The sequence below is a fragment of the Saimiri boliviensis genome, chromosome 19, assembly GCF_048565385.1.
Source record: "Saimiri boliviensis isolate mSaiBol1 chromosome 19, mSaiBol1.pri, whole genome shotgun sequence".
Lineage (NCBI taxonomy): Eukaryota > Metazoa > Chordata > Mammalia > Primates > Cebidae > Saimiri > Saimiri boliviensis.
Window position 1 is genome coordinate 39,068,285 of NC_133467.1, and position 22,980 is coordinate 39,091,264.

General features: G+C 46.1%; 1 protein-coding gene across 5 annotated transcripts in view; it reads right to left on the bottom strand.

Moving 5' to 3' along the window:
- The window catches only part of GABPB2 (GA binding protein transcription factor subunit beta 2), a 47,415-nt gene extending 25,489 nt beyond the window's left edge, over nucleotides 1–21,926 (bottom strand). Inside the window, exons 1-5 of one of the 5 annotated variants that reach the window (XM_074389769.1) lie at nucleotides 20,654–21,926; nucleotides 10,813–10,920; nucleotides 10,591–10,638; nucleotides 7,408–7,575; nucleotides 4,202–4,396 (exon numbers count right to left, since the gene is read on the bottom strand). In XM_074389769.1, the coding sequence (XP_074245870.1) occupies nucleotides 4,202–4,396; nucleotides 7,408–7,575; nucleotides 10,591–10,638; nucleotides 10,813–10,920; nucleotides 20,654–20,875 (741 nt within the window). In that variant the 5' untranslated portion in view covers nucleotides 20,876–21,926. The remainder of the gene's footprint in view (nucleotides 1–4,201; nucleotides 4,397–7,407; nucleotides 7,576–10,590; nucleotides 10,639–10,812; nucleotides 10,921–20,653) is intronic. The other 4 variants (XM_039460141.2, XM_039460142.2, XM_074389768.1 and 1 more) reach the window with 4 other exon arrangements.
- Between the last annotated feature and the right edge of the window lie 1,054 nt (nucleotides 21,927–22,980).

Genomic DNA, 22,980 nt, shown 5'->3' on the forward strand with positions numbered 1-22,980 from the left:
AAAGTCCAGTTATGGGGACTCCATGTTTGGATCCCCTTCCACGAACACTCTTGTGCTCGTGGAAGCTGTTTTTCTCTATCCTGGATTTCCCCTCTGGAGTCCTCTTCCACCAACACTCCCTTTGTGGGTAGAAGCTGGTCTTCTCCTCCTAAACTCCATCTTTCTCTATTCCCTTCCATTCAGTGTGGAAGCTGCTTTCCTCTCCTGGATTCCATCTTTCTGGATTTTCTCACTCAGTCAGTTGTTTCTCTTTCTCCTGTTTTTCTCTCTCTCTAAATAAATCACTTTCTTTTTTTTTTTTTTTTTTTTTTTGAGACGGAGTTTCGCTCTTGTTACCCAGGCTGGAGTGCAATGGCGTGATCTTGGCTCACCGCAACCTCTGCCCTCTGGGTTCAGGCAATTCTCCTGCCTCAGCCTCCTGAGTAGCTGGGATTACAGGCACGCGCCACCATGCCCAGCTAATTTTTTGTATTTTTAGTAGAGACGGGGTTTCACCATGTTGACCAGGATGGTCTCGACCTTGACCTCGTGATCCACCCACCTCGGCCTCCCAAAGTGCTGGGATTACAGGCTTGAGCCACCGCTCCCGGCCAATAAATCACTTTCTACAAAAAAAAAAAAAAAAAAGTCCAGTTATGAAAGGGCTCTAAAGAAAGAATTGAAAGTTGAAGGGGCTAAATATAGTCTATAGGCCATCTGTCAAAAAACAAAAAACAAACAAAACTGAAAATGAAGCAGAAATAGCTATTTTTTTCTTTTTTTTTTTTTTTGTAGAGGTGGAGTCTCGTTCTGTCACCCAGGCTGGAGTGCAGTGGTACGATCTTGGCTCACTGCAACCTATGCCTCCCAGATTCAAGCAATTCTCTTGCCTCAACCTCCCAAGTAGCTGGGACTACAGGTGCACACTGCCACACCCGGTTAATTTCTTTTGTATTTTAGTAGAGATGGGGTTTCACCGTGTTGCCCAGGCTGGTCTTGAACTCTTGAGCTCAGGCAATCCACCTGCCTCAGCCTCCCAAAGTGCTGGGATTACAGGCGTGAGCCACCACACCTGGCCTAAATTCCTTCTTGAATTTACCCTTTTCCTTTGTCCTGTACTAGGACATGAAATGTTTACAGCAGGCGTCCCCAAACTACGGCCTGCGGGGCCGCATGCAGCCCCCTGAGGCCATTTATCCGGCCCCCCGCAGCACTTCAGGAAGGGGCACCTCTTTCACTGGTGGTCAATGAGAGGAGAACAGTATGTGGCGGCCCTCCAACGGTCTGAGGGACAGTCAACTGGCCCCCTGTGTAAAAAGTTTGGGGACGCCTGGTTTACAGCATGATAAAATTAAAGATAAGAAATAAAATATTATAATATGACATGACAGACATCCTGTAAGGGCTGTGGAAGCACAGAGGAAGGAAGAGTAGTATTGCTATATGGCAAAAAAGCATTGCCTTATTTCGAGTCCTCATTGGCTCCTGCCTGGCCTAATGAAAGTCACCATATAGTTACTTAGCATTAAGTGTCTTCTTTCTCTCATCTGTGTGCCACACTCCAAAGAATCATCTTTTTATAATAAATTTAATCATATCAGTCCTCTATTTAAAAACTTCTATCCAAATCCATCACCCACATGACAATTGAAACTCCTGCGCATGCTGTGTAACATCTCTATGTTCAGAATCCAGCCTAACTTTCAAGCTCAGCATCTGCTACTCCCAAACTCTACTTCCTTTGCCCATTCTCTCATCACTCAACTGCTTTTTCTTGAACATTCCACGTTCTTTCATACCTGTCTTTGATTTGCTCTTTTTCTAGCCTAGAATACAGTTTTTTCACTTCTCTGCCTACTTCAATATTCAGTTCAAATTCTACTATTCTGTTCTCTGTGCTCCCACAGCACTTGTAAGGTATCTATTTAACATGCAGTGAAATATTTTATTTCCTGTCTTTACTTTTATCGTGCTGTGAACACTTCATGTCCCCCCTTTTTTTTTTTTAAAGATTCAGTCTTGCTCTTATCCGCCACGCTGGAGTGCAGTGGTGTGATCTCAGCTCACCACAACCTCTGCCTACAGGTTCAAGTGATTCTCCTGCCTCAGCTTTCCGAGTACCTGGGATTACAGGTGCGTGCCACCATGACTGGCTAATTGTTTTTGTAGTTTTAGCAGAGACAGGGTTTCACCATATTGGACAGGCTGGTCCAACTCCTGACCTCACGTGATCCACCTGCCTCGGCCTTTCAAAGTGCTGGGATTATAGGTGTGAGCCACCGTGCCCGGCCCATGTCCTATTAATTTTTATATCCCCTGTCCTGTTGTTCCCTGTTTTAAGAAATTAATGGACAGGCCTGGCACAGTGGTATGCACCTGTAATCTCAGCACTTTGGGAGGCCGAGGCAGGCAGATCATGAAGTCAGGAGTTTGAGACCAGCCTGGCCAACATAGTGAAATCCTGTCTCTACTAAGAAGACAAAAATTAGCTGGGTATGGTGGCATGAGCCTGTAGTCCAAGCTACTCGGGAGGCTGACACAGGAGAATCACTTAAACCCGGGATGCAGAGGCTGCCCTAAGCCAAGATCGTGCCACTGCACTCCAGCCTGGGCAACAAAGCAAGACTCCATCTCGAAAATAGTAATAATAATAATAATAATAATAATAATAATAAGCTGAGCATGGTGATGTGCACCTGTTGTCCCAGCTGCTTGGGAGGCTAAGGTGGGAGAATCCCTCGAACCCAGGAAATCAAGGCTGCAGTGAGTTGAGATCATGCCACTGTACTCCAACCTGGGCAAAAGAGTGAGACTCTGCTTCACAAAAAACAAAACAAAACAAAAAAGGACAAAATCATTACAGTTAATTTTAAATTCTGAAGTGGTTTCCTTGTCACTCAATATGCTTTAGAACTTCATAGATGGTCCACAATTTATAAGGGGGTTCAATGATTTTTCAGCTTTGCCATGGTGTGAAAGTGATCTGACTTATTATGGGGTTACATCTGCATCCAGTGTAACCCTATCAGGGAGCATCTGTATACTGTCTCACATCAGTTGATGAATATTCAGAAAACATAAAGTAACTTTTAATATTGTCCCAAGTCAAGTTTAATTAGAAAAGGAAATTTTCATGGAGAAAAAAAACATTCTAAAGACAAATAAACATTTTTAGTACTAGCCATGACATGGTTCTTTAATCACCATGAATAATTCAGGACTTTATAGAATATATATAAACACACACATATATATGTATTTTTTTCCTTTTGTTCTGTCTTTTTTTTATATTTATATTTTTATTTATTTATTCTTTTTAAGACAGGGTTTCACCATGTTGGTCAGGCTGGTCTTGAACTCCCGACCTCAGGTGATCCGCCCACCTTGGCCTCCAAAGTGCTTGGATTACAGGCGTGAGCCACAGCGCCTGGCTTTTTTTTTTCTTTTTTCTTTTGAGACAGTGTCTTGCTCCTGTTGGCCAGGCTGGAGTACAATGGTATGATTTCAGCTAACTGCAACATCCACCTCCGAGGTGCAAGTGATTCTCCTGCCTCAGCCTCCCAAGTAGCTGGGATTACAGGCATGTACCACCATGCCCAGCTAATCTGTGTATTTTTAGTAGAGATGGGATTTCTCCATGTTAGTCAGGTTGGTCTAGAATTCTCAACCTCAGGTGATCCGCCTGCCTTGGTTTCCCAAAGTACTGGGATTACAGGCGTGAGCCACCTTGCCTGGCCTTTTCTTTCTTTTTTTTTTTTTTCTTCTGAGACAGAGTCTCACATTGTTGCTGGGGCTGGTGTGCAGTGGCACAATCGTAGCTCACTGCAACCTCTGCCTCCCGGGTTCAGGCGATTCTTTTGCCTCAGCCTCCCAAGTAGCTGGGATTACAGGCATGTGCCACCGCACCCAACTAATTTTTTGTATTTTTAGTAGAGACGAGGTTTCACTATGTTGGTCAAGCTGGTCTCGAACTCCTGACTTCATGATCCACCTGCCTTGGCCTCCAAAAGTACTGGGATTACAGGCGTGAGCTACTGTGCCTGGCATACATATGTATTTTAAAGATACTAATAACACTGAATCACAAGATTGAGACAGAAGTACTATTTTAAGAAGATAGGAAAAATTAAGTTTTGATTCAATTCCTACAAAAAAAAAAAAATCCTTAACTTCAATTGAAGTTTAAGCTGGAGAGTATAAAAGAGTATAAAAAGAACCATACCTGGAGGATGACCAAAATCTCAGCACTGTTTTTCTCCAGAGCTATGTCAAAGGCAGATTTATCAAATTTGCTGAAAGCATGGACATCAGCTCCGTATTTGATAAGTAACTCCACAACATCTCGATGGTGGCGCTCTGTGGCCCAGTGCAAAGCTGTCATCTTCAGCATGTCCTTGGCATTCACATCTGCACCATTCTGTCATAGAAAAGCATTTTTTTTCAATACACAGTGGTTACAGTAGCATAGACGCAACATCCCATCATCAAATACAGAGGATTTCCATAGAGATTACATACTCAAATCTAGATGCCATTGAAAGAATATCAAAGGGAAAAACATTTCTCAAATTCTCCTAACTGCTGACAGACGAGTGAGTCTTCAATGCGTGGGTCCTCTAAGGACACTGAGAAATTAGACAGATGGAAGAGGAAGAGAGAAAGAACAGATTTTGTTGCATTATTAACAGAGAGCCAAGTGCCTACAAAAATAGGCATAAGTGCAGATAATACCTTCGGAAAGGGAAAGAAGAAAAATAAGTCTGTTTAAAACGCCTTTAAAAAATTAGAAAAACTTGAGCTCAAGAGTTTGAGACAAGCCTGGGCAACAGGGTGAAACCCCATCCCCACCAAAAATTCAAAACATTAGCCAGCTATGGTAGGCTGTCCCTGTGGTCCCAGCTACTGGGGAGGCTGAGGTGAGAGGATCTCTTGAGCTTGGGAGGTGGAGGTTGCAGTGAGCTGACATTGCACCACTGCACTCCAGCCTGGGCGATAGAGTAAAATCCCTATCTACAAAAAAATACAAAATAAATAATAAATAATAATAATAAGTTGGAAAACTAGGCTGGGCACAATGGCTCATGTCTATAATCCCAGTACTTTGGAAGGCCAAGGATGGAAGGATCACTTGAAGCCAAAAGTTTTAAGATCAGCCCAGTCAACATAGAGAGACCTCATCTTTATTTAAAAAAATATATATGATTTCAAGAAAATTAGAAAACTGGCTAGGCACAGTAACCCCACACCTGTAATCTCAGTGCTTTGGGAGGCTGAGGTAGGAGAATTGCTTGAGGCCAGGAGTTTAAGGCCAGCCTGGACTGGGCAATACAATTAGACCCTATTCTTTACAAAAAATAAAAATATATGATCTGGGCATGGTGGTGCATGCCTATAGTCCTAGCCATTTGGGAGGCTGAGGCAGTAGAATTGCTTGAACCCAGGTGTTGAAAGCTGCAGCGAGCTATGAATATGCCACTGCTCTCTAGCCTGGGCAACAGAGTGAGCCGCCTCAAATTTAAAAAAATTGTTTTAGGGCTGGGCGCAGTGGCTCAAGCCTGTAATCCCCGTACTTTGGGAGGCTGAGGTGAGTGGATCACGAGGTCAGAAGCCTGGCCAATATAGTGAAGCCCCGTCTACTAAAAATGCAAAAAAATTAGTCAGGTGTGGCGGCAGGCACCTATAATCCCAGCTACTTGGGAAGCTGAGGCAAGAGGATCGCCTGAACCAGGGATGCAGAAGTTGCAACGAGCCAAGATCACGCTACTGTACTCCAGCCTGGGAGACGGTGCAATACTTTGTCTTTTTTTCTTTTCTTTTCATTTTTTTTAAAAAAAATAATCATTTAGCCGGGCGCGGTGGCTCAAGCCTGTAATCCCAGCACTTTGGGAGGCCGAGGCGGGTGGATCACGAGGTCAAGAGATCGAGACCATCCTGGTCAACATAGTGAAACCCCGTCTCTACTAAAAATACAAAAAATTAGCTGGGCATGGTGGTGCGTGCCTGTAATCCCAGCTACTCAGGAAGCTGAGGCAGGAGAATTGCCTGAACCCAGGAGGCGGAGGTTGCGGTGAGCCGAGATCGCGCCATTGCACTCCAGCCTGGGTAACAAGAGCGAAACTCCGTCTCAAAAAAAAAAAAAAAAAAATCATTTAGCCGGGCGCGGTGGCTAAAGCCTGTAATCCCAGCACTTTGGGAGGCTGAGGCGGGTGGATCACGAGGTCAAGAGATTGAGACCATCCTGGTCAACATGGTGAAACCCCGTCTCTACTAAAGATACAAAAAAAAAAAATTAGCTGGGCATGGTGGCACATGCCTGTAATCCCAGCTGCTCAGGAGGCTGAGGCAGGAGAATTGCTTGAACCCAGGAGGCGGAGGTTGCGGTGAGCCGAGATCGCGCCATTGCACTCCAGCCTGGGTAACAGGAGCAAAACTCCGTCTCAAAAAAAAAAAATAATAATAATCATTTATTTATTTATTTAAAGATGGGGTTTCACCATGTTGGTCAGGATGGTCTTGAACTCCCGACCTCAGGTGATCCGCCCTCCTTGGCCTCCAAAGTGCTTGGATTATAGGCGTGAGCCACCACGCCTGGCCAATACTTTGTCTTTAAAAAAAAAAAAGAAGTGTTTTAATAAATTAGAAAACAGCCAGGAACAGTGGTTCACACCTGTAATCCCAGCACTTTCGGAAGCTGTGGTGGGTAGATCGCCTGAGGTCAGGAGTTCGAGACAAGCTTGGGCAATATGGTGAAACCCTGTCTCTACTAAAAACACAAATATTAGCTGGGTGTAATAGCAGGTGCCTGTAATCCGAGCTACTCGGGAGACAGGCAGGAGAATTGCTTGAACCCAGGAGGCGGCGGTTGTGGTCAGCTGAGATCACACCACTTCACTCCAGCCTGAGTGACAAGAGCGAGACTGTCTCAATAAATAAATAAATAAGAGGGGCCGGGCGCGGTGGCTCAAGCCTGTAATCCCAGCACTTTGGGAGGCTGAGTCAGGTGGATCACGAGGTCAAGAGATTGAGACCATCCTGGTCAACATGGTGAAACCCCGTCTCTACTAAAAATGCAAAAAATGAGCTGGGCATGGTGGCGTGTGCCTGTAATCCCAGCTACCCAGGAGGCTGAGGCAGGAGAATTGCCTGAACCCGGGAGGTGGAGGTTGCGGTGAGCCGAGATCGCGCCATTGCACTCCAGCCTGGGTAACAAGAGCGAAACTCTAAATAAATAAATAAATAAATAAATAAATAAATAAATAAGAAAACAGAGTCCTCCAGCCATGAAGACTCCTGGAGACTCAAATCAATTCTATAAACTGCCCTAAACTTAATCCTTCCCAACTTGGTTTGCTAGCACTCATTTAAGTAAGAAAACAAGAAGGTGGATGTCTTCTTTAAAACATAACCTTGCCACTATTCTTGCTTTACCCGAACAAGCAGTTCCACGATGTGTGCATGTCCATCAGCCGCAGCCATGTGCAAGGGGGTCCTGTCCACTTTGGTCCGGGCATCCCTGCTAACGCCTGCTCGAAGGAGTACTTCTGCTGTGGAATAATGGCCATACTGAGCTGCAAGGTGAAGGGGTGATGTTCCAAGCTGTGGGAAAATAATACTCATTGAATATCCATTGTGTGTAGAGTCCTAGATCATTATTGGAGAGATACAAATGAACAAGCTATGGTTCTTGTCCTTCAAGAGAGAATCTGGTTGGCAGATAAAACTGAAGAAATGGTTAAATTTAAAAGTTAGCCAGGTGCAGTGGCTCATGCCTGTAATCCCAGAACTTTGGGAGGCCAAGGCGGGTGGATCACATGAGGTCAGGAGTTCAAAACCAGCCTGGCCAACATGGTGAAACCCCATCTCTACTAAAAATACAAAAATTAGCTGGGTCTGATGGCGGGCACCTGTAATCCCAGCTACTCAGGAGGCTGAGACAGGGGAATTGCTTGAACACGGGAGGCAGAGGTTGCAGTGAGCCAAGATCGTGCCATTGCACTCCAGCCTGGCGACAGATCAAAATTCCATCTCAAAAAAAAAAAAAAAAAATTTAGGCTGGGCATGGTGGCTCACACCTGTAATGCCAGCACTTTGGGAGGCTGAGGTGGGAGGATCACCTGAGTTAGGAGTTCAAGACCAGCCTGACCAACATGGAGAAACCAAAATTAGATGGGCATAGTGGCACATGCCTGTAATCCCAGCTACTTGGGAGACTGAGGCAGGATAATTGCTTGAACCCAGGAGGCAGAGGCTGGAGTGACCCAAGATGGTGCCATTGCACCCTAGTCTGGGCAACAAAAGCGAAACTCCGTCTCAAAAATAAATAAATAAATAAAAATACAAATTAAAGGCCACGAGCCGGGCACAGTGGCTCACACCTGTAATCGCAGCACTTGGGGAGGCTGAGGGAGGCTGAGGCAGGCGGATCACCTGTGGTCAGGAGTTCAAGACCCACCTAGCCAACGTAGTGAAACCCCATCTCTACTAAAAAATACAAAAAAAGCTAGCTGGGTATGGTGGTAGGCACCTGTAATCCCAGCTACTTGGAAAGCTGAGACAGGGAGAATTGCTCTGAACCTGGGAGGCAAAGGTTGTAGTGAGCTGAAATTGCGCCACTGCACTCCAGCCTGGGCAAAAGAGTGAAACTCTATCTCAAAAAAAAAAAAATCAATATGCTAATGGTCAATTAAATATACCACCAATTGAGTAAGTGCTAAGTATAATGGCTTTAAGTCAGGTGGATTTATCAGGTAAGAGTCCCTAAAGGATGTGACTTTAAGTAGTATTTGGAAGATTGAAAATTAAAAAAAGGATCAGGGTGGATGTGGTGGCTCATGCCTGCAATCCCAGCACTTTGGGAGGCCAAGGCAGGAGGATTGCTTGAGCCCAAGAGTTCAAGACCAGCCTGGGCAGCATAGAGAGACCTTATTTCAAAATAAATAAATTTTTTTTTCTTTTTTTAATGACAGTGTCTCAATATTTTGCCCAAGCTGTAGTGCAGTGGCTATTCACAGGCGCGATCCCACTACTGATCAGCATGGAAGTTTTGACCTGCTCCATTTCCAATTCACCCCTCCTTAGGCAACCGGGTGGTCCCCCCCGCCCCCGCTCCTGGGAGGTCACCGTATTGATGACAAACTTAGTGCAGGCACCTGATCGGCAGAACGTACTACAGCCCAGAACTCCTGGGCTTAAGCGATCCTCTCACCTCAGCCTTCCAATTAGCTGGGACTACAAGCACGAGCAAGCCACCAAACCCAGCAATAAAGTAAATTTTAAAAAAGAAAAAGGGTAAAGACTAGAAAGTTACATGTGGAATTTGAGGTACAAATTTGACTGACTGGAAGAAAAGTTTTTTGCCATAGTAAAGCGGGGCAAAACGAATGATGAGATGAAGAGGCAATAAAAAATTAACAATGGTGTATCAACAGGAATAATTAAGTCTGTCATCCCAGTGTAAATCTTGTAAGAGTTAATAATTAAGTCTGTCATCCCAGCGTAAATCTTGTAAGAGTTATCTATCAGCATCCACTTTGGCCAGATATCTATTCCCTTCTTTTTGTTATGCTCTTTATTTTAAGCCTGTTCAGTTTATTCTTTGCTTTTCATATATTCAGCCTCTGGTCTTGACTGAATTTAATTCACATTGTTCTTTCCAGGTCTATTTATAGAAATGCTAATTTCATGAGTTTCCTTTTCTTTCTTTTTGTTAAGTGCTAAGAATCTGTTGGCCTCTCAATCACTCCAGAATAGAGTGAAATTGTTAAAATTAGGCAATGTGTACAAAATCTGTGACTGCTAAGAAAGCCCACATTATAACTTGGACCTGTTTCTTCTGAAACTCTTCGGTCTCCAGGATGTTGCCTAGGCTCATTAAATTACACCTTCCTCTTCAATGTTTTTTAACAGTGGTAAAGGAAACAGAACAGCTAGACGATTTCTTTTTTTTTTCTTTGAGGCGAAGTTTGCTCTTGTTGCCCAAGCTGGAGTGCAATGGTGCGATCTCGGCTCACTGCAACCTCTGCCTGCCGGGTTCAAGCAATTCTCCTGCCTCAGCCTCTCAAGTAGCTGGAATTACAGGCTCACACCACCACACCCGGCTAATTTTTTGTATTTTTAGTAGGAATGGGGTTTCACCATGTTAGTCAAGAGCAGGCGTCCCCAAACTGCGGCCCCCTGAGGCTATTTATCCGGCCCCCTGCCGCACTTCAGGAAGGGCACCTCTTTCATTGGTGGTTAGTGAGAGGAGCACAGTATGTGGCGGCCCTCCAACGGTCTGAGGGACAGTGAACTGGCCCCCTGTGTAAAAAGTTTGGGGACGCCTGGTCAAGAGTCTCAAACTCTTGACCTCAGGTGATCCACCCACCTCGGTCTCCCAAAGAGCTGGGATCACAGGTGTGAGTCACTGTGCCCAGCCTAGACGATTTCTTATTAACCAAGGCATATTAGAGAAAAGGAAACAAGGAGTTTATTAGTCTAGAAATGCACTCTTATTATATTGATTTTAATTTCTAGCTAATTACAGAAGCCTATAACCCAAGTACACTCTAGAGAGAGTTAGACCTTTAGAAAATACTCTAAAAAACATTATAGAAAATCACAAGTATATAATACCTTACAATTATCACCTATATAGCCACAGGAGACTCTCAATTTGGAAAACTAAAAGAAAAAGAAAACCACATATTCAGATGAGACAAAGAAAATAAAACTCTAGTAAGGGATATGAGGTAGAAAGGGAGTGAAGAAAAACCAATAAAGTCTGTTAGCCTTTAAGAAAAAGGTTGGTAAAAGCATATATTGGAAATAATCAAGAGGCCTTCCTTCTAAGCTTACCCAGTCCGTGGTGAATGGGGCGCCATTTGCCATCAATGTTCTCACTTCATCATCTTGGCCTTTTCTTGCTGCTTCTAGCAACCTCTTTCCCAAGTCCACCAAAGACATCTTTATGCATAGGAATAAAAGTTTTCAGGTAGCTATAACTCAAACTTAAGGAAAGCTGCCAATACATTTTTTGCAGACCTTTTATATTTGAACGTATATATAAGATACATCTCAAGTTGACTGTCTGGTAGGTCACTTCCTTTCTACCTCATCTAACACACACACAAAAAAATATCTGGGAATGTTTCAAGCCCTAATATATAGTTCTATCACTCTCAATCCCCAGAAAAATACTCTGGAAATATCTGCAACATACTACCACCATTTTGTTCCCTTGAAATGAAGAAGGGTACAGTATTATTTTAAGGAACATAATACAAAATAATAGAACATGCACTCTGATTTCCAGGTAGGGAGTAAGATGGATGTCCACCTGTGAAACTACTGTTTGACAGAAATTATGAGAGCCCTTTTTAGCAACTAACTGCTCTCTACGGAGGTTTGTAGGTCTTTGGATGCCACAATGAAACAGGACACATCAAGGTTTCCAAATCAAACTGCATCTCTTTTTTTATTTTATTTTATTTTTTTTTTTTTTTGAGACTCAGTCTCGCTCTATTGCCTAGGCTGGAGTGCAGTGGTGCGATCTTGGCTCACTGCAGCCTCGGCCTCCCGGGTTCAAGCAAGTCTCCTGCCTCAGCCTCCTGAGTAGCTGGGGTTATTGACATCCACCAGTATGCCTGGCTAATTTTTGTATTTTTAGTAGAGATGGGTTTTCACCACATTCACATTGGCCAGCTGGTCTGGAACTCCTGATGTGAAGTGATCCACATCCCTTGGCCTCCCAAAGTGCTGGAATTATAGGCGTGAGCCACCACACCCAGCCCAAACTGCATCTTTTTTTTTTGAGACGGAGTTTCGCTCTTGTTACCCAGGCTGGAGTGCAATGGCGCGATCTTGGCTCACCGCAACCTCCGCCTCCTGGGTTCAGGCAATTCTCCTGCCTCAACCTCCTGAGTAGCTGGGATTACAGGCACGTGCCACCATACCCAGCTAATTTTTTGTCTTTTTAGTAGAGACGAGGTTTCGCCATGTTGACCAGGATGGTCTCGATCTCTTGACCTCGTGATCCACCCGCCTCGGCCTCCCAAAGTGCTGGGATTACAGGCTTGAGCCACCACGCCCAGTCCCAAACTGCATCTTAATCCTGTTTTTATCTTCTGACTATGGTGTAATGATATAATCATGCTTAAAATTTAAGGAGACCAAGCGGGGTGCAGTGGCTTGGGACTGTAATCCTAGTACTTTGGGAAGTCAAGGTAGAAGGATCACTAGAGCTCACAAGCTTGAGACCAGACTGGGCAATATGGTGAAACTGTCTCACAAAAAATACAAAAATTAGCCAGGCACAGTGGCTCATGCCTGTAATCTCAGCCCTTTGGGAAGCTGAAACAGGCGGACCACCTGAGGTCAGTAGTTTGAGACCAGCCTGGCCAACATAGTGAAACCCCATTTCCATTAAAAACACAAAACTTAGCCAGGCATAGTAGCACACGCATGTAGTCCCAGCTACTTGGGAGGCTGAGGTAGGACAGTCATTTGTACGTGGGAGGTGGAGGGTGGAGGTTGCAGACAGCCGAGATCACACCACTGCTCTCCAGACTGGGCGACAAAGCGAGACTCCATCTTAAAAAAAAAAAAAAAAAAATTAGCTGGACATTGTGGTGCATGCCTATAGTCTCAGCTATTCAAGAGGCTAAGGCAGGAGGATAACTTGCGCCCAGGAGGTGGAGGCTGCAGTGAGCTGAGATTGTACCACTGCGGTCTACTCTGGGCGATAGAGCCAGACCTTGTCTCAAAAAAATAAAATAAAATAAAGAAAAGAAAAAAAATTAAGAAGAACAAGCCTTTACTGATCAAACACTGATATGCTTAGGCCAGTAGTTCAAAATGTATGATTTATGGACCCTTGATGGTCCCTGATGCCCTTTCAGAGTCTATGAGGCCTGGCTAATTTTGTATTTTTAGTAGAGATGGGGTTTTATCATGTTGGTCAGGCGGTCCAGGCAGTTCTCCAACTCCCGACCTCAGGTGATCTTCCTGCCTCAGCCTCCCAAAGTGCTGGGATTACAGGCATGAGCTACTGTGCTCAGTCAACTGACAGTATTTACTGCCAATTATCAATTACAATTTAAGCCTTCAAGCAAGAATTGGAATCTTGGAAAACCTATAATCACCACTATCAACTTGATAACTTACCATTAATTAAAGACTTTTCTGGGGCTGGGTACAATGGCTCATGCCTGCAATCCTAGCACTATGGTAGGCCGAGGTGGGTGGATCACAAGGTCAAGAGATCGAGACTGTCCTGGCCAACATGGTGAAATCCTGTTATCTACTAAAAATACAAAAATTAGGGCCTGGCACCGTGGCCCACCCCTATAATCCCAGCACTTTGGGAGGCCGAGGCGGGTGGATCATGAGGTCAAGAGATCAAGACCATCCTGGTCAACAAGGTGAAACCTCGTCTCTACTAAAAATACAAAAAGGTAGCTGGGCATGGTGGCGTGTGCCTGTAATCCCAGCTACTCAAGAGGCCGAGGCAGGAGAATTGCCTGAACCCAGGAGGCGGAGGTTGCGGTGAGCTGAGACCGCACCATTGCACTCCAGCCTAGGTAACAAGAGCGAAACTCAGTCTAAAAAAATAAAAAATAAAAAAATAAAAAAGTAAAAAAAATTAGCTGGGTGTGGTGGCGCATGCCTGTAGTCCCAGCTACTGGAGAGGCTGAGGCAGGAGAATTGCTTGAACCCAGGAGGCAGAGGTTGCAGTGGGCAGAGATTGTGCCACTGTACTCCAGCCTGGTGACAGAGCAAGACTTTGTCTCGGAAAAAAAAAAAAAAAAAAAAAGGCTTTTTTGATGAAATAAGTGGTAATATTAATGAATGTGATTTTTGGATATTGTATAATAAAATGCATCAGGCCGGGCGCGGTGGCTCAAGCCTGTAATCCCAGCACTTTGGGAGGCCAAGGTGGGTGGATCACGAGGTCGAGAGATCGAGACCAACCTGGTCAACATGGTGAAACCCCCGTCTCTACTAAAAATACAAAAAATTAGCTGGGCATGGTGGTGCGTACCTATAATCCCAGTTACTCAGGAGGCTGAGGCAGGAGAATTGCCTGAACCCAGGAGGCGGAGGTTGCGGTGAGCCGAGATCGCGCCATTGCACTCCAGCCTGGGTAACAAGAGCGAAACTCCGTCTCAAAAAAAAAAAAAAAAAAAATGCATCAATATTTAGATGATCTATACAATTTGGTGAACCAATACTTTCCAAATGACCATTGTTTGATGTTATGAAATCATGCACAAGTAAAACAATTCAAAGTGAAAGACCAATGGGTTTTAAGGTTACAGAATACAAAAATTCACTGATGTGGTTTCAAATTCCTCATCGTAACTTTTCTTTTGAGTCAGGGTCTTTCCCTGTTGCCCATACTGGAGTATGGTGCTACGATCATAGCTCACTGAAACCTCGAACTCCTGGGCTCAAGCAATCCTCCTTCCTCAGCTTCTGAAGTAGCAGGACTATAGGTACGCACAACCATGCCTAACTAATTTTTTGTTTTTTCCTAGAGATGCAGTTTTGTTATATTACCCAGGCTGGTCTCAAACTCCTGGCCTCAAGCAATCATCCTGCCTTCGTGCAACTAACTTATAAGAAATTACTACTTGTCAGCTGGTCGAGCTGGCTCATGCCTGTAATTCCAGCACTTTGGGAGGTCGAGGCAGGCAGATCATGAGGTCAGGAGTTCGAGACCAGCCTGGCCAACATGGTGAAACCCCATGTCTACAAAAATACCAAAAAAAAAAAAAAAAAATTAGCTGGGCGTAGTGGCGGGCACCTGTAGTCCCAGCTACTTGGGAGGTTGAGGCGAGGGAAAATTGCTTAAACCCGGGCAGTGGAGGTTGCAATGAGCTGAGACTGCGCCACTGCACTCCAGCTTGGCAAACGAGCAAGACTCCGTCTCAAGAAATAAAAAGAAAAAAATATATTTTATGTTAACATGTAATAGATTTATTACTAAGTTAAATGATGAACTTGTTTTTCATTTTCTCTTCTTTTTTTAGAGATGGGGTCTTGCTCTGTCACCCTGGCTGGAGAACAGTGGAATGATCATAGCTCACTGCAACCTCAAATTCCTGGGCTCAAGCGATCCTCCTGCCTTGGTGTCCCGAAGTACTGGGATTATAGGTATGAGTCACCATACCCACATAACAGTGTGATTTTTTTTTTTTTTTTGAGATGGAGTCTCACTCTTGTTGCCCAGGCTGGAGTGCAATGGCAAGATCTTGGCTCACCGCAACCTCTGTCTCCCTGGTTCAAGTGATTCTCCTGCCTCAGCCTCCTGAGTAGCTGGGTTTACAGGTACACACTACCATGCCTGGCTAATTTTTTAAATTTTTAGTAGAGACAGGATTTCACTATGGTGGCCAGGCTGGTCTCGAACTCCTGACTTCTTGATCCACTTGCCTCGCCCTCCCAAAGTGCTGGGATTACAGGTGTGAGCCACCATGCCTGGCCTAATTGCTTTATAAGTCTTATGTGAGACTCCTTTTACGGAACAGAGTGCTTTCAAAGAGAATTTAAAAAGCCTATGTGAAAAATAATTATTCTTGCTACACTTTGTACAAATAATCATGCCACGTATGATAAAGCAAATCTATTTTACCATGATTTGCCTTTAGTAAAAATGGGAGACTGGCCGGGTGCAGTGGCTCATGCCTGTAATCTCAGCACTTTGGGAGGCCAAGGTGGGTAGATTACCTGAGGTCAGGAGTTGGGAGACCAGCTTGGCCAACACAGTGAAACCCCGTCTCTACTAAAAATAAAAAATAAAAATAAAAATTAGCCGGACCTAGTGGCACATGCCTGTAATCTCAGATACTCCAGAGGCTGAGGCAGGAGAATTGCTTGAACCCGGGAGGCAGAAGTTGCAGTGAGCCAAGATTGTGCCACTGCACGTCACCCCGTGTGTCAGAGTGAGACCCTGTCTCAAAAAAAAAAAAAAAAAAAAAAAAGGGAGACTGGAGAGAGTAAAAAAATTGTTTCACAAACTATGGCACACCTGTTATTAGATTCTAGCCATCAGGGTTTTTTTTCCTGCAATTTAGACTAACCCTGCTTATTCCTGTGAACCAACCCGTGATCACTGGCTGTTGCTCAAAAGAAACAAAAGGATGCGTAATGTCAAAATCTGGATCAATATTCTAATTCTGGGCACATACTGGAATCAGCTAGTAACCCTAAATCAGCTTGGTTCCAACAATCGCCCAGTTCATGGGAAACCACCTTATTTAGTTTACTTGGAATAGTTTTGCTTAGTTTGGTTGACTGTTGTGGAGTATAATGCTGTTGTACTCTTTGTGTAGGAATACAAGATAAGCTTACCGAATGTTTTCTTAAACTAAACACTTTTTAATCTTCCAGATATCACCTTTAGTCAGAGTTATGAACAGCTCTCACCATACTGATGCTTTCCGACTGAGCACCACTGTACCCTGAATACAAGAGAACCTAAAAGTCAGGCAGGAATATCATCACCCTTATTCAGCCTGAAAAAGTTACAGAAGATGGATCTTTATCCCTTTACAACCCTTAGGATTAACGGTTCTCGCATAAAAGGGAGGGGAGACATGTCGGAGCTGTTTGAACCAGAGCAACTCCACCATGAATAGGAGCTGGAGGAAATAAGGCTGAGACCTACTGGGCTACATTCCAATTAACGCATTCTTTTTTTGTTTTGGTTTGTTTTTTTGAGACAAGGTCCTACGCTGTCGCCCATACTAGAGTACAGTAGCACAATCTCAGGTCACCACAACCTCTGCCTCTCAGGCTCAAGCAATTCTTCTGCCTTAGCCTCCCAAGTAGCTGGGATTATGCTCATGCCACTACTGTCTGGCTAATTTTTGTATTTTTTCTTTCTTTTTTTTTTTTTTTTGAGACGGAGTTTCGCTCTTGTTACCCAGGCTGGAGTGCAGTGGCGCGATCTCGGCTCACGGCAACCTCCGCCTCCTGGGTTCAAGCAATTCTCCTGCCTCAGCCTCCCAAGTAGCTGGGACTACAGGCGCGCGCACCACCATGCCCAGCTAATTTTTGTATTTTTAGTAGAGACGGGGTTTCACCACGTTGACCGGGATGGTCTCGATCTCTTGACCTCATGATCCACCCGCCTCGGTCTCCCAAAGTGCTGGGATTAAAGGCGTGAGCCACTGCGCCCGGCCTTAATTTTTGTATTTTTAGTAGAGACATGGTTTCACCATGTTGGCCAGGCTGGTCTCAAACTCCTGATCTCAAGTGATACACCCACCTCGGCCTCCCAAAGTGTTGGGATTATAGGAGTGAGCCACCACATCCAGCCAGTTAAAGCATTCTTAGTCACAGGATGAGACAGGAGGTCAGCACAAGATAAAGGTCATAAAGACCTTGCTAATGAAACAGGCCACAGTAAAGAAAGATGTCTTAAAACCTAAGCAAGATGGTGACAAGAGTGACCTCTTGATTGTCCTCTCTGCTACACTCCCACCAGTGCCATGCTATGGAATTTACAAATGTTATGGCAATGTCGGAAGTTACCCTATATGGTCTAAAAAGAGGAGAAATGAATAATCCACCACTTATTTAGCATATAATCAAGAAATAATCATAAAAATGGACAACCAGGGCCAGGTGTGGTGGCTCAGACTGTAGTACCAGCATTTGGGAGGCCAAGGCGGGCGGATCACCTGGGATTGAGAATTTTGAGACCAGCCTGACCAACATGGAGAAACCCCGTCTCTACTAAAAATACAAAAAATTAGCTGGGTGTGGTGGCATATGCCTGTAATCCCAGCTACTCGGGAGGCTGAGAAGGGGAATGACTTGAACCCGGGAGGCAGAGGTTGCAGTGAGCCGAGATAGTGCCCAACCTGGGCAACAAGAGCAAAACTCCATCTAAAAAAAAAAAAAAAAGGGGGGGGGGCAACAAGAGTGAGTAGCCATTCTTTATTCCTTTCCTTTCCTTTTTTTTTTTTTTTTTTTGGAGATGGAGTCTCACTCTGTCCACAGGCTGAAGTACAGTGGCGCAGTCTCAGCTCACTGCAATCTCTGCCTCCTGGGTTCAAGTGATTCTCCTGTCTCATCCTCCCAAGTACCTGGGACTACAGGCATGTGCCACCACACACACACAGAGCATTTTGAGGGGAAGAGTCAATGCTGGTGCTGGCAGGTGGTCAATACTTGTCTGGTGGTCAATACTTGTCTGGTGAAGGCATGCACCTTTACGCCTGATACACTAGAAAACAGTCTAGGCACTTCTGACTCCTTGATTACAAACAGCTAACAATATCCTCCCTACTGGCTATATCCCCACTTGACCTACACATAAACTGAGGAAACAAAATTTGTCTCACTTGCCTTCTAGGGTTTTAGAGATGAATAAAATAAATTCCAGTGCTTTGGGAGGCCAAAGCACGAGGGTCGCTTGAAGCCAGGAATTCAAGCCCAGCCTGGGCAACACAGAGTGACAGTCTCTACAAAAATAAAAAAAAAATAGCAGGGTATAGTGGCCAACACCTGCAGTCCTAGTTATTCAGGAGCCTAAAGCAGGAGGATCACTTGAGCCCAGGAGTTCGAGGCTGCAATAAGCTATGGTCACTGCACTCCAGCCTGGGTGACTGAGCAAGACCCTGTCTCTAAAAATAAAAATTAAAAAAACAAAGAAAAAAAAGATTGAATAGAACCTAAATATATGTCGACAGGGGATTGAATACAGCGGTTTTTTTTTTTTTTTTTTCCGAGATGGAGTTTCACTCATGTTGCCCAAGCTGGAGTGCAATGGCTCGATCTGGGCTCACTGCAACCTCGTTCAAGCGATTCTCCTGCCTTAGCCTCCGGAGTAGCTGGGATTACAGGCATGTGCCGTCACGCCTGGCTAGTTTTTCGTATTTTTAGTAGAAACAGGGTTTCACCATGTTAGCCAGGCTGGTCTCGAACTCGTGACCTCATGTGATTCACCCACCTAAGGCTCCCAAAATGCTGGGATTACATGCATGATCCACTATGCCCGGCCTGTTTGTTTGTTTTTAAAGAGACAGGGCCTCACTCTGTGGTCCAGGCTGGAACGCAGTGGCGCAATCACAGCTCACTGCAGCCTGAACCTCTTGGGTTCAAGCGAGCCTTCCCCTTCAGCTTTCTGAGTAGCTGGGTCCACTGGTGGGCACGACCGCAACCAATTAAAACTTTTTTTTTTTTTTTTCTGTAGAGACGGGGGTCTCCCTATTTTGCCCAGGCTGATCTAGAACTCCTGCGCTCAAGGGCTCCTGCTGCCTCAGCTTTCCAATATGTTGGGATTACAGGCGTGAGCCACGGTGCCTGGCCAAAACCTTTCAATAAATGTGTGTTTTAATAATTCATGAAGTGCTTGTGCTCTTGATCACAAAGTACTCTATTATCCAAGAAAAATTACTTTTGTTTTCTTAAGAATTTGGATGGAGCAATTTAATCCTTATTGTCATCAAAGCACGTGTGAAAACAGACGCCTAAGAACATGTCTCCTGGATGGAGTGGACCAAGTGATTAGATGAAAATACGGTCCTGGATGGCCAAAACTGTGTTACATTGTTGACAGCGAGCCACAGACTGTCCTTGTCCTCAGACACTGATGTGGGGGGGCCTCCTAAAGAGAAACCCCTTTTGGGAAAAGGGAGAGGAATGGGATGACCTCTGGCTCACGGAAGTATACGAGAATAGGAGGCAGCCAACAGCAAGAATTGCAATGGAAGAATCCATGGTTCTTTTTGTATTGCTCAAGTCCCCACTGGGCAGCCAGCGGTACAAACAACTGTGAAAGCAGCAGCGGCGAGGCCGGGAGCGGTGCCCGTGATCCCAGCACTTCGGAAGGTCAAGGCAGGTGGATCACCTAAGGTGAGGAGTTCCAGACCAGCTTGGCCAACATGGTGAAACCCGTCTCTACTAAAAAAAATACAAAAATTGGCCGGGCGCGGTGGCTCAAACCTGTAATCCCAGCTCTTTGGGAGGCCGAGGGGGGCGGATCATGAGGTCAGGAGATCGAGACCATCCTGGCTTACCTGGTGAAACCCTGTCTCTACTAAAAATAAAAATAAATCAGCCGGGCACGCGCCTGTGGCCCCAGCGCCTCGGGAGGCTGAGGCAGGAGAATCGCTTAAACCCGGGAGGCGGAGGTTGCAATAAGCCGAGTTCGCGCCAATGCACTCCAGCCTGGGTGACAGAGCGAGACTGTCTTTAAAAAAAAAAAAAAGGGTAATGGCCGGGCGCTGTGGCTCAAGCCTGTAATCCCAGCACTTTGGGAGGCCGAGGCGGGTGGATCATAAGGTCAAGAGATCGAGACCATGCTGGTCAACACGGTGAAACCCCGTCTCTACTAAAAATACAAAAAATTAGCTGGGCGTGGTGGCGCGTGCCTGTAATCCCAGCTACTCAGGAGGCTGAGGCAGGAGAATTGCCTGAACCCAGGAGGCGGAGGTTGCGGTGAGCCGAGATCGCGCCATTGCACTCCAACCTGGGTAACAAGAGCGAAACTCCGTCTCAAAAAAAAAAAAAAAAAAAAGAAAGAAAGAAAGAAAAGAAAAAAAGAAAAAAGAGCAGAGGCGGGGCCCGTACTGTTCTCATTCAGATTACCGAGTTCACTAACAATCTTTCAGGTTATTATCAGGGCCAGAGAATGAGAGTCGCCGTTTCCCCCTCGATCGCACACCCTCCAATTCCTCACACTCACGTCTGTCCGAGAGACGGAAACCAGTCTGGGGCAGGCAGCGGGCCCCAGCCTCGGGGACAGGCCTCGGCCCGGCCCCGCGCCGCCCCCTAGTGGCCGCCTCCGCGGCCGGGGCTGTCCCCGGTCCGGCTCCACAGCCGCAGGTCTCACACCCAGCCCCGGCTTCACCTCCTTCCAGTCCCCTCCCCTTCCTGCCGACAACCTCCCCTTCCTCTCCGTCCCCATCCCCCAGCTGTGCCCGCTTCGGTGACGGGGCGCCGCTCGGCCCGCACCCAGAAGTCGGAGGCTGCCCGGGAGGCAGCGGGACTTCTCACGGCACCTTCCTTCCCAGCCCTGACGCCCCCCGGAGTCCACACATCGCCTCTTCCCCCCTCACCTCCTTGTCCGGGACGCTGCCGGCCGCACTTCCACGGAGCCCGCCAGTTTAGTCCCGTGTCCTTCTCTGGTTACGGCTCCCAGTCAAGGACGGTTACTTTTTGCTCTTTTCTTGTATTCATGTTTTGGGGGCCTTTAACCCCCCCCCTCGTGGAGAAACGGAGGCAACAAAATGGCGGACCCGGAAGTGAAGACGCCGCGAGTCAGCGTGCTGGCGGAGGAATCTGTGAAGGGAAAATGATCAGAAAACCCGTACGCCCATTCGGACAGAAAGATGATGCAGCCCCGAGGCTCGTCGCCTGTCTGCCGAGGGACTTCTGCGGTGGAAAAGAGCGTCCCCGAGGCATGCTCGGCAGGACTACTTGACGGGGCGGAGGACTGCTGGTTACGTGCCTTGCGCGTCTGAATAGTTCCAGCCGGGGACGGAGCGCGGCGCTGGTGTCGGCGCCCAGAAGCTGACGGACCGCAGCGGGAGCCTCAGATTGTGCCTGAGTCCTGCGGTCGGCGTCTTACGTCCTGGCTGCTTCTCCGGGGGTCCCGGGCGGCCAGGCTTAGGTTGGCGGGAGAGCCTCGCTTCCTTATCCTAACCTCGGGTGTAGCTGTTTGGGACGTTCCTGGCTTTGCTGGTAAATTCGGTTCTGTGCCTGATGGACACATTGTTCCAGTGACAGCCCGCATGTAAGGCCCCCAGAGCCAAGCTGTCAGTGCGAACAGTGAAGCGAATAACTGGGTCATTTCCTTTTTTTTTTTTTTTTTTTGAGACAGAGTCTCGTTTCGTATCCCAGGTTGGAGTGCAGTGGCTCGGCTCACTGCCATCTCCACCTCCCGTGTCCAGCCTCAGCCTCCCCGGCAGCTGGGATCACAGGCGTCCGCCACCACCACGCTGGGCTATTTTTTGCATTTTTGGTAGAGACGAGGTTTCACCATGTTGGCCAGGCTGGTCTCGAACTCCTGACCTCAAGTCATCTGCCCGCCTCGGCCTCCTGAAGTGCTAGGATTACCGGCGTGAGACACTGCGCCCGCACTGAGTCATTTCTTTTTGGAGGGCTGCAAGAGGATGGAGCAGGAGTTTGCAAATCCATTTAGTCATTTTATTAACCAAACAGTTGATACCTGTTTCCACCCACCAATTGCCATGACCGAAGGACTCTGAAGGAGCCCTTCAGAACTCAGTGAATAGAAAAGGACCCACTAGTTAACCTTCCTGGCCCCATTTGTCTTTTTTTTTTCTGAGACGAAGTCTTGCTTTGTCGCCAGGCTGGAGTGCAGTGGCATGATCTCGGCTCCTTGCAACTCTACCTCCTGGGTTCAAGCAATTCTCCTACCTCAGCCTCCCAAGTAGCTGGGACTACAGGCGCGTGCCACCACACCCGGCTAATTTTTGTATTTTTGTTAGAGAAGGGGTTTCACTATGTTGGCCAGGATGGTCTCTATTTCTTGACCTTGTGATCCTCTTGGCCTCCCAAAGTGCTGAGATCACAGGTGTGAGCCACCGCACCCGGCCGGATTTATCTTTTTCTCTCCCTTTTGGGGACTTTAGATAGTGTCATCGTTATTTACGGTACTCTGCCCGATGCTATCCTATCCATATTGGTATTTAGTTTCTCTTTTGAGAGTTGGAGTCTGGTCTGATTCCCGTGTACATTCAGTTTGGCTCAGTGCCTTTCATAGAGTAGACACACAAAACCTAACAGTTAAGCAGATAACGTGAATTAGTTTATCTTCTTGGGCGCCTAGGAGAATTATTACCGGAAATATGTTGGTAGTCAGTGGTCAGGCAGAAGAGTGGTTGTAGCTGTCTCCCTAACAACTTTTCTAATTTTAAGTTGATTTTGCCCTTTCATTATTTATCTGTTCAATTCGAAGTTCACCATTTAATGTCTAAATGCTATTCAAATTATTCTTCCTGTAAGTTGGATATTATTAGGGAAAGATAAGATGAGGCCAGGTGTGGT